This window comes from Lytechinus variegatus, chromosome 6 (genome assembly GCF_018143015.1).
Source record: "Lytechinus variegatus isolate NC3 chromosome 6, Lvar_3.0, whole genome shotgun sequence".
NCBI lineage: Eukaryota > Metazoa > Echinodermata > Echinoidea > Temnopleuroida > Toxopneustidae > Lytechinus > Lytechinus variegatus.
In genome coordinates, this window is record NC_054745.1 from 17581483 (window position 1) to 17593563 (window position 12081).

Sequence of the window (12081 nt, forward strand, 5' to 3'; positions counted from 1 at the left end):
TTGCACTCCACATAAATATTATGTTAATCTTCCTATAAACAAATTTACATGTAAGACAGAGTTTGGACAACAAACTAATGAACACCAAATTTCGAAGATTAAACTCAAAATGTGTGATAGCCTTCACATGGCCAAATGAATAAAGGGTACCACACCTAGAAGAAATGAAATATCCCCAAAAGGGGGGAAAATAGTACTCCCAAATTGGTCTCTTTTTTCTTTTCACCTAAAAAGATATATCAATGGCATGTTTCTACATAGAATTGTTAAAAGGTATTACCCGCCTAAGTATCCAGAATCCCTGATAACTTTCCTGTAGAAACAGACGCGATGCGGTTTATTGATAAATTGCATCGCGCAAAATACGGTTTCTCATAACCATCTCTCTGAGAGGTGGTTATTGCCATGTTAATCCGTTTAACTTTTCTGTAAAAACACGGGGCAAAATAGCATACGTGTCTGGCTTAAGTGCTTGAACCAAGAAGTGCGATCTCACAGTAAACATATATTCTGGCCGTTTTTTATCTCGCCAGCTGATCGCGAAACGTGTACCTGCTACAATGAGTGAGATCTACCATGAATTTTGACAATTTTCCTAACGAGATGCAATTTTTGACATACCAAAATGCAATGTGAGGTTATAGGTTGAATTTTCCGATTTCCACCGTATTTGCGACGCGAAATGCAAGTTAATCAGATTATTCAGTCTGTAGAAACAGGTTGGTTTAAGAACGATAAGGTTATTCAAGTCCGGAAAAGATAAACTGTTTTTAATGATTTACTGTAGAAACACGCCAAAAGTTTATCATAAATACAATAATGATACATTAAGAAATAAATAATATATCACACATAGAAAAAAAAATATAATGAAAATAAGGAAAGAAAATTATTCAATTTGGAACACTAAAAAACAGAAGAAAAATAGAGACCTTTTTTGCAAAATATATAGAAAATAATCTATACAAGATACCAACTTATTTCTTTTCTGTCTATTTTTGTTGTGTTAAATATGTGTGAGAAAGATTATTGTCTTACACAGTAAATTAGTAGTCAATCGTAATTCGAGTCCGGAAAAGATAAACCGTTTTTAATGATTTACTGTAGAAACACGCCAAAAGTTTATCATAAATACAATAATGATACATTAATAAATAAATAATATATCACACATAGAAAAAAAATATAAGGAAAATAAGGAAAGAAAATTATTCAATTTGGAAAACTAAAAAACAGAAGAAAAATAGAGACTTTTTTGCAAAATATATAGAAAATAATATATACAAGATACCCACTTATTTCTTTTCTGTCTATTTTTGTTGTGTTATATTGTCTTACACAGTAAATCAGTAGTCAATCGTAATTTTTTACAACCGAGCTTGGACAAAATTTAAATTCATATAATACAAAAAATATATAAATTGTGATCTTGTATATTTATGAGGACTTGCAGAGAACAGTTTTAGCAAAAAATAACAACTTTAATTCGTCAAAACTTTGTTAATCCTAAACAAATTTGGATGAGATTTTCAGTGTTTTTTGTTTGTCTGATGTACACTTTGAATTATATCACATAGCTTTCAGTCTCGAGTACCTCTAGCCCTTCAATCAAATTGGTTGGACGACCGGTTACACTTTACATATAACATAGTTATAAGGAGAATGAAGGGGACCATAGAAAGAAAGCATGAGAAAAGGGGAGATTTTGGTAGGGAGAGAATGAATCAGAAAAGGATCATGCTGAAAATTTCATTAAAATCTGATAATAACAAAGTTATTGAATTTGAAATTTAACAACATTTTGGTAAAAAATTAACCCAATGTACACACGATCGTCAGGAATATTTGTTAGGCTTATTCTATAAAATGAAATAATTATTTCATATTTTCATACATGTGTGTATGATATGTCCCAAGTATCATATCATTATTTCCAGCAATGCATATCTTCACATTAAAGGTCTAGTCCACCACAGAAAAGATTGTTTTGAATCAACAGAGAAAATCAGGCAAGCATCATGCAAAATATTTCATCTAAATCGGATGCAAAATAAGACCCTCACTTTTTGTTTTGGTTTTCATTGTTTGAATTGTACAATATTTCAATTTTTTACGGATTTGACAATAAAAAATAAAAATAAAACTTTATTTCATAGGACAATGAGGAGAAAATTATAATATTTCATATTTAAAAAACAAAGAAAAGTGAATGAGTGATGTCATCAGTTCCCTCATTTGCATACCGACCTGGATGTGCATGTAACTATTAAGTGAAATTGAGCGAAACTTAAAAATGTCATACCTTTCTTATTTTTCATCCGATTTTTATGTTTGATTTTTCTCTTTTTAATCAAATCAACTTTTTTGTTAGGGTGGACATGTCTTTGAAATAAATTTTCACTCCATTTTTTATAGTTCTCGGAGGACAAAATGTAAATTAGCGCGACTTCTTGTAATAAAATACAAAAGAACAAGTGGGGATATGACATCAGCTGGGAACGTCGTGGTCTAGTGGTTCTGACTCTCACCTTTCAAACAGAGGGTCGTGAATTTGAGTCCTAGCCATGGTGTGTTTTCCTTCAGCCCGAATTTCATCCACACTGTGCATCACTAGACCCAGATGAAGTGAATGGGTACCCGGCAGGATTAATTCCTTGAAGCTGTAATAAGAAATATTGGATGAAAACAATGCAAAGGACAGTATATTAGCTAAGGGTTCAAAATATGAATGCTTGTCATGTGTGTAAGCTTTCTTTAGAAGTTCATATATTTTTTTATATATTGAGAAATTTGCAGTATACTCTACCATTCAATTGAATGATACCAATTAACAAATATCAACAAAACATTTTGTAAAATATGATAAATAAATTTATGTTTAACCATAGATGGGTAGACAATAACCTATTATATAATGGGAGGTTGCCCCAATGATGACAAATACCACAACAAATGAATACCTGGGGAAAAAGTGTCCACCCTTCCCCCTCAGCCAACATACTGATTTTTTTTCTGGGAGGGGGGGTGTCAGAAAAGACGTGTGCTCCTCTAAATAGGGATGACATTTGTCCTTTCTAAGGATTTTTTACCATTCCTGACAAGGTTTTTTTTTCAGCTATGCCACTGCAGGAATACAATCTGTTTTATCTCATGAAGCTTTGCATTTTTTTTCTACTGAAGAAAATTCTTACACACCTACCTTTCATAAACTCCAATTGTTTCTTGTACACGGTACGTTTTCTGTGTTCAACACCCGTCGTGTCATTCCAAGATAAGGCTGGATCATCTACCTTATCATCCAGTGTATCCGTCGTCCAAACTTTGAAAATGAAATAAAATCAATTTAAGTGTTGTAAAATCTGCATGTATGTGCAGATACAAACAAAAATAGAATACTAATATAGTAATAGAAAAATAATGATCTTAGAACTTTAATGTTAAAGATATTTTTCATGGACCTCTGATTACCAGCCCAGAATTTAGGATAAAAATAAGGAAATGTGATAGTATTTCAGCGTAGTTCAGACAAGGCTGTATTATAACTGTGCATGCTTTATACTAGTAATAGCTATGTCATCTGAAATCAAATTTCTAGAGCAGCAATTTTCAAGAGGGTAATCGATGACATAAATTCCATTTTTCTGGTATTGACAATCGCAGAAGCAGATCCAAGTGGGCACATTTGACCTGTGCCCCCACCTTGAGAGCAATAGTTGATGTGTTTGATAAAAATGTGGCTTTCTTACACAAGTGTTCTCCCCCCCCCTTCGAAAGTTACAGCAAATATTTATATTAAAAATATTGTCTCATACAAGAGGATCTCCTTTTTGGTTTGCTTGTTATTTAAAGTTTCCTTGGGAAAATGTGCCCCACTACCCCCTTTGAGAAATCATGGATCCGTTCATGGACAATCATATGCCAGTGGATGAACTCCAGACGTTTTTTAGGCAAGTTTTGTTCAGTAAATAAATAAAAACAGATAAAATGTAATCACAGGACAAACTTAACTTTAAAAGAGGATAAAATTTACTTTAAAAATTGATATGCCTAGCCCCATGAAAGGATCTAAGAATACCCTCCGGCACTAATGCAGTTTCACACCAGCCAACTCACAGTGAACAATTGTGTACAACGGATAGCGGAGCGTGAACGTAGCGGTCGTGTACATTTTTGCTTATTACATGACGTCATCCAGCCACTGCCGAGAACCAATTTATGAATGAAAATATAGTAAGCATGCGCAGTGCAAGCCTTTTGTTTCCCCACACAGAATTCCACCAAAACAAGTGTGCAATTCCCTATCACCTCGTACCAAAATCGACCTAGAATTTCAATTTTCCTATATTTTATATGAATTATGAAAGGTATTCTCAGAGGATCTATTTTCTCACCGATACCGCACAGGTAAGCGAATTTTGAATACTTCTTGCTTTTCCGTCAAAATCTTACAAATTAGCGTCTATATGTCATCGTGTTCATTGGAATTTGTAGAGTCTATCGCAACGTGCATAAAGTCAATTGGCTTCCGGGTTTTGGAGCGTCGCGTGAATATGCATGAAATTGCAGTTTCGATAATTTTCGATCGATACCGGAGCGATCCGATCACGAACCAAGACCATTTACCGTGTACACAACATGACCGGATATCATTATCGATACTTCCGCACGCAGTCCAAAGGAATTATTTTTGGGACCACGTGGTCATGACGTGATCTGCGCTATTGACCAATCAGCGGTCTTCGAATCGCTGTGCGGAGACGATCTATCCGTTGTACACAGTCTATGGACAATTGTTCGTTGTGCATGCAACTTCAAGCAAAACTCCCCACCAGAATTGTCTACACACATTTTGAGATCAATACACAATATGCCCACCACTTTTCAAAATATTGCGGATCGCTTGGATTCGCCGTCATGTTGATATGGACCGAAGTTATGCGATCAAAAGATTCGCATGCGGCATGCTGGCAGTTTGTTTGCCACATGTTAGCATGATTTGGTTGCTAACTTCAGTCCATATAAATATTACGGCGAATCCGAGAGATCCGCGAAGTGATGTCTACGGATTAGATCAACGACGTCGAGATCGAAGACTAAATACAGCCATTCCCAATATTTTGAAAAACGGTGGGTATATTAACATCGAAATGTGACTGAGAGACCTGTCATGACATTTGGGAACAAGTTTTGGTGATGAGGTATGCTGGTAATCGGCCGGTGCAAAACTGCATTAGCGCCAGTTTTCTCTGCATATTTATTGCAGCCTCTGTAGAAAAATTGAATAGGAATCGTTTGTCACTCCGTCCAGTCACAGTTCCACACACAAAGTGCACATTTTACCATTGAAATAGTATGTGCAATGAGTGGTGTGTACAGTGTAGCAAAGTTATAGACCTGCGTAGCCTTTATCATTTTTTAAACTTTAGGACCCTTACCATGTTTCACCTCCATTTTATCTCATTTACCAACATCTATCAACAACAACAACAACAAATTATAGGCCTAATTTCAAAGCAATATTTGTCGGCAAGTTTTCAATTTCAGTAAATTAACGTTTGCAGTAACGGTCTATTTATTCACAATTAAAACTTTGTCAGTCTTGACATTAGCATTAACAAATCATTCATTCACGAATTCAATGTATTCAGAGATGGTTTTTGTAAAACATTGACAATAAACATCAGGCAATATGAGCGAATTACTATTCAATGCTCGCCGATCTTAACTCTGCCAATACAAAGCATAAACCATAAGCACTCCCTATCGTCAAAGCCACGTCCCGGCCCGTAGAGCAGCGGCCAGCGCCAACGGGGCAGTGACGGTGGCAGTGCAGTGGTCGTGCATGTCGTGGCAGTACAACGACATCTAACATTTTGAGACAATTTGAGAAATAAATCAAAGAAAATTGTTATAGAACTTACTGTTATAGCCTTCTACAAATGACTTTGAAGTCGCTGTCCGAATTTGACCCGTGTTCCTTTAGTTTTTGATGAATTATCGACGGACTTATCAACAGCAAAACGGTAGTACCGGTAGATCGAGTTTTCTTTTTCAAATATTGCACTTGGCGGTTAGACGTTCGCGCGTGCGCGCGTAGTGCGATAACAACACGTATAATAGAGCTACCTGGCAAGCAGCCAAGCGGCCCCTCCCGCCAAAGCATGTGGGGGGGGGGGATAAATTATGACAAAATATGGGGGGAGGGGACTTCTTCGCCAAGATAAATACACATCCCGATATGGGTGGGGGGTGAATTAAAACCAAATCAGGGGTGTCTTCTTTTTCCTCTCGATTGGTTCTGGGTTGGAAACCATGATGGCGTGAGTGCATGCCACTGTTTTCCTTGGATCTTGGAATCACCTTCACTTTTTTTTCTATTTTCTTTTTTATTTTCGTTGTCTTTTTTTCTTTTCTGTTAATCTTTCTTTTCTTCTTTGCCTTTTTTCTTTTCTTGTTTTTTCCCCTTTATATATATATTTTTTACTCACTCCTCTTCCCTTTTAATTTGCTTTTGTAATGATTGAAATTGAGATTTCATTCAGTAGATTTCTTTTCTGTTACATTGTACTATACCCTGTATGGCGGCAGGGAATTTTGATAGGGGTGAGGGAGCAAGACCATGTGGATAAATCATTTCAATCAAGTAATGCCGGCCTATAGAATAGCTCTCCTCTTTATAAACGCCGTCCACAAGTGGGAAAGAATATTTAGAGCCTAAAATAGAATTAGAATTTTGGAAATATCATTTGTAAAAAAAGGGTGAAATAATTCAGGATTGGAAGCAGCTATAATAGCGTACAAATGGGTCAGATGGGGCTTTTGACGTTGCAGACAGACCAAATCAGGGTTTGCAGATGGGAATTTGATAGAGGTTGGGGGACCAAGACAACCAACAGTGAATTCATTTTTAGCAAAATATGGGGCATTGCAAGAAACTTGCAATCGAAGCAATCGAACGCAAATCAATTTCAGACTCCAAAATCATGAGAGTCATACTTTTCATTGCAAACTTGCAACTGATCCATAAAAAAATCCAAATTGATATGTTCTAGATAAACTTAATGTATCATCACCTGTAAATTTGCATCTGATCGAATTTTGGGATTGATTGCAAATATCTTCTTGGAACACTAAATATATAGTTCTTTTTATAAAAAGCGGCCATAAACAAGCAAAATGATTATAAAAATAGAATAAAACTTATTAATTAAAAATTGAAACCCTTTTTATCAAAAAAGATTTCATTGACCGATTGATTTTATTTGTGCATGCACCCATTGCATCAGATTTAAATTTATGTACAATAGTAAAATATAAAAAATTTATAATATTGTATCATAACCACTGGATCAATAATATTTAAACACATATAGACCTTTTACTTAATAAGGACAAAGACAATTTAAAAGAATGCAAAGAGACCATGTTTACAATCATGAGCGATTACACTTGATTTGGGGAAGCTGCTCGCATAAAAGTCACAGGTCAAATATTTAATTAACTCTAAATACCTTTTAATCTTTGATATATTTTCTTTAAATCTTCGGAATTATGTTAATGGGTAATGCAATTGGGCATATCATTCAGCATTAACACAAATGGCATTCATTAGGCAAACACCACTAAGCCACTATAGCTTTACAATTATCCAACATGATTATATTATATACCACTAGGCACATACTACTAAGACACCATATTGATACCAATCATACCATTATAGAGGCACATACTACTGAGACACCATTGAATACCACTGAGACACCATTGTATACCACTGAGACACCATTGGGTATATAATGGTATACCATGCAGTCATACCATTAGAGGCACATACTACTCAGACACCATTTGACACCACTGAGACACCATTGGGTATATGGTATACAATTCATCATACCAGTCATACCATTATAGAGACACATACTACTGAGACACCATTGAATACCACTGAGACACCATTGTATACCACTAAGACACCATTGGTGCATGGTATACCATTCATTATACCGGTCATACCATTAGAGGCATATACTACTGAGACACTATTGAATACCACTGAGATACCATTGTATACCACTGAGACACCATTGGATGTATGGTATACTATTCATCATACCAATCATACCATTACAAGCACATACCACTGAGACACCATTGAATACCACTGAGACACCATTGTATACCACTGAGACACCATTGGGTATATCATGGTATACCATGCAGTCATACCATCAAAGACACATACTACTGAGACACCATTGAATACCACTGAGACACCATTGTATACCACTGAGACACCATTGGTGCATGGTATACAATCCATTATACCAGTCATACCATTAGAGGCATATACTACTGAGACACCATTGTATACCACTGAGACACCATTGGTGTATGGTATACCATTGATCATACCAATCATACCATTACAGGCACATACTACTGAGACACCATTGAATACCACTGAGACACCATTGTATACCACTGAGACACCATTGGATGTATGGTATACTATTCATCATACCAATCATACCATTACAAGCACATACCACTGAGACACCATTGAATACCACTGAGACACCATTGGGTAAATGGTATACCATTCATCATACCAATCATATGATTAGTCACATACCACTGAAACACCATTCGGTATATGGTATACCATTTACCATTAAATAAACTACCAATTACCATTAAGAACTTACCATTGAAACACCACTTAAATACCATTCGCGTACCATTTACCATTCAGATTACCATTCAACTACCATTCGGCACCATTCAAATACCATTGGCGATTTTTATAAGGGTCAATAGAAATTCTATCCGATCGGCTAAGAAAAGGGCAAGGGTTAGGAGCAATAGCGATAGTACTATAAATAAGAAGAACAGTAAAATGCCCAAATTCTCTACTCCCACGCATTCAAGTAGGAGGGTAGTCATTGTTGGACTTGAAAATAAGAATATTTGCAGAGCAAACCCAGTACAGGTGTTCAAAGAAATTCATAATCTCGTAGGCAATCTGAATGGAAAAGAGAAAGTGAAAAATATGATGATTTTGAAATGTGAGAATGACACACAAGTCATGAAATTGTTGGAACTAACCAAGCTTGCTGGTGTAGACGTTCAAGCAACGCGTTATGAAGATAATCATGATTTCACAACGAAAGGTGTTATTCATAGAATAGATACTCAAATAAGTAATGAGGAAATTGCAGAAGTATTGAAAGATCAGAAGGTAATTCATGCTAAGCGTTTTATGAAGAAAATCAATGGTGAAATAGTACCAACCCCATCAGTTCTCATCACCTTCAAAGGCAAGAATAAACCCGAGACAGTAAACTTTCTGTATGAGCTTAAACGTGTGGACAACTTTAGTCCACCTGTGCCAAGGTGTCACAAATGTCAACTTTTTGGGCACATGAAGGAAAATTGCAAGGGTAAACTGCGATGTGTGAGATGTGGAGGGGAACATGATTTTGAAGAGTGCACACAAAAGGAAAATCGAAAATGCTTTAGATGTGGAGATAAACACTCGGCGGCGTATCAAGGTTGCAAAATTTACATAGAGGCAAAACAAATACAAAAGGTTAAATTGAAGGAAAACATAACATACGCACAAGCGACTAGGGTGTATCGCACTCAAAAAAGTGAAATTGTGGAAGAAGCCAGTAAGACCATTAGTACTAGCGATACTAAAGAAAACACTCAAAGGAAACTAAAGAATGTTGGTCCCATTTCAAATTCAATGGCATCTGACCACGAATCAATCCAACAATCAAAGATTCCGCGCCCAATCCGAGTACAAAGGAACAATGAAGGAAGGCGGGAAAGAAATAGGAGTCAGGGCAAGGAACTGATTCGAATAACAAAAAGAAAGATACTGTCAACACATTAATGAGTGTAGCACCCCTGGATTTCATTATGTTTATTCTATTTGTGATACGTAAGTTACCACAGTCGGAAAACGATGATCAGTTTTTGGAATCTGTTGTACATGCTAGTCGTAATTTCTTAAAGACAGACATAACCATGGAAATGGTCAAGGGTCACCTTAAATAAAACAGTCTGTCTCTGATCTAGTAATAGTCCAGTGGAATGCTCAAGGCATGATTTCGCATGGGTCGGACTTTAACTTCTCTTTTTGATAATAATTTACTGGGTTCCAACCCAGACATTATTTGTATTCAGGAAACATGGTTTAATGATTTTAATGTGTCGTTCATTCCTAATTACTTTTGTGTTTGTAGAAACAGACAGGATGGTAGGAGAGGTGGTCTAGCTATGTATTTTAAAAAGGACATCGCTTTCCAGGTTATGAAAGTCCAAGAGTTCATCGAATATCAAAGGGTAGATATTTTTTCAAAGAAAGGAATTATTTCCATTATCAATTATTATAATCCCTGCAAAAAGATTGAACTATAGTTCAATCTTTTTGCAGGGATTATAAAAGAATTAAACTTCATGATTAGAAATGTGCCAGGGAAGCTTATTATTTTAGGTGACTTTAATAGCCACAATCCTCTATGGGGGAGCAGCAAGCTTGACTCCAACGGAAAAACTGTTGAATCTTTCATGGAGGTTAATGATCTAGCGTTACTCAATGACGGATCACCAACAAGACTAGACCCGCACTTTGGTTCGTATTCCATGTTGGATTTATCTATAGTCTCCAAGGAACTAGCTTGTAGTATTGAGTGGCAAGTATTGACAAATAACTTTGGCAGCGACCACAATGCAATTGTGTTGAAATTAATACAGACAAATAACGTAAATATTAAAGAAAATGCAGATATAGGTCGTAGATGGAGTTTTAGAAACGTAAACTGGGAAGAGTATAGAAAAGCTATTAAAAATGAATTACTTAATCTAAATTACAAGAGACATTACTCAGCATGTAATTTGGATATTCAAGGACGATATGATATTAGAGTTAAGATAATCTTGAATGCTTCGGAAAGGTGCATTCGTCGAGTGCGAATAGGAGGAGAAAACAGAGGTAAAATAACTCCCTGGTGGAACGAAGCATGTCAAAAAGCGGTGGCGGCAGGGGGGGGGGGGACGTGTCCCCCCTAAATATTTTTGTTTGATAACCTTTGTTTTTTTTTTTTGCTTGTCAATTTTTTTTCCTGCGTCCCCCCTAAATTCACGTGGGCCCCCCTGAAACGTGTGTTGTCCCCCCTAAAAAAAATTAGGTTGATGACCTTTTTTTTTTTTTTTTTTTTTTTTTTTTTGCTTGTCAAATTTTTTTTAAAGATGTCTATCCCAAAATTTCAGGTGGACAGCAGTGGCAGATCCAGAGGGGGGCGCCCCGGGCGCGCGCCCCCCCCCTATTTTCGCCGGATTTTTTTTTTGATGGTTATATTTACTGTTTTACTGGATTGGTACAATGTAGTCAATTTCAAGGGCTAGATCTAGTCAAAACTATATTTTAACTTACGCTCATGGCCTTTGTGTTCGCACAAATGCACCTCTGTCATACTGTATTGCAATATGTAAATTCCGGAATTCCAGGGCGCGCAAGTCGATTGGTTGGAAAGTTGCACCACTTGTAATCGGGAGTTGCAGTGCAGTGACCAGTGTGAAGATGTTGGATTGGATATCATTTTTTCCCGAAATTTTGTGTTTTTTGTAACATGCGTTTGTCCGTCTTTATGGCAAATACGTGTAACTTGTAAGTAACAGATCGCGAGAGAAAGTGTCAACGATGCGAATGATAATGTCTATCCCCGAGATTTTTCTTCACTCAAAGATGAAGCCCTATATCGGGCGCCACGTGCGCAGCATTATCATTCTGCCTTGGTCATGTACGTTTTCACTGAAATGTATAGGTCAGACATATTTGTATTTAATGTAAACTAACTTTTACACTTTCTGGTAGATTCAGAGGCATGTTATCCAGGGCGCCCCAACTAAGTTTCGCCGAAGCAATCATTCCAACGAATTATCAAGGAGCAAAATTGTATTAATGACGAGAATCCCCTTACATGCCTTAAGAAGCATTATATTACTTTGAGGTTGTGCAGAATGACTGGATTATTGAAGATGATTTGAAAATAATACGAGGGAAAAGGT

General features: G+C 36.4%; 1 protein-coding gene and 1 long non-coding RNA gene across 2 annotated transcripts; one reads left to right on the forward strand and one right to left on the reverse strand.

Moving 5' to 3' along the window:
• Positions 1 to 2644: 2644 nt before the first annotated feature.
• LOC121416545 lies at positions 2645 to 5962 on the reverse strand. Its single transcript, XR_005970197.1, has 3 exons — positions 5922 to 5962; positions 3200 to 3319; positions 2645 to 2660 (listed from the first exon to the last, which is right to left on the reverse strand). It is a non-coding gene; the product is annotated as an uncharacterized LOC121416545 (long non-coding RNA).
• A 2927-nt stretch (positions 5963 to 8889) lies between these two features.
• On the forward strand, positions 8890 to 9946 carry LOC121416546. Its single transcript, XM_041610038.1, has one exon. It carries the CDS (start codon positions 8903 to 8905, stop codon positions 9902 to 9904), a length of 1002 nt encoding a protein of 333 aa, XP_041465972.1. The 5' UTR covers positions 8890 to 8902; the 3' UTR covers positions 9905 to 9946.
• Positions 9947 to 12081: the final 2135 nt, after the last annotated feature.

What these genes read in the sequence shown, in the direction of transcription:
- LOC121416546 (XM_041610038.1), top strand. Translation starts at nt 8,903, where the DNA reads ATGCCCAAATTCTCTACTCCCACGCATTCAAGTAGGAGGGTAGTCATT.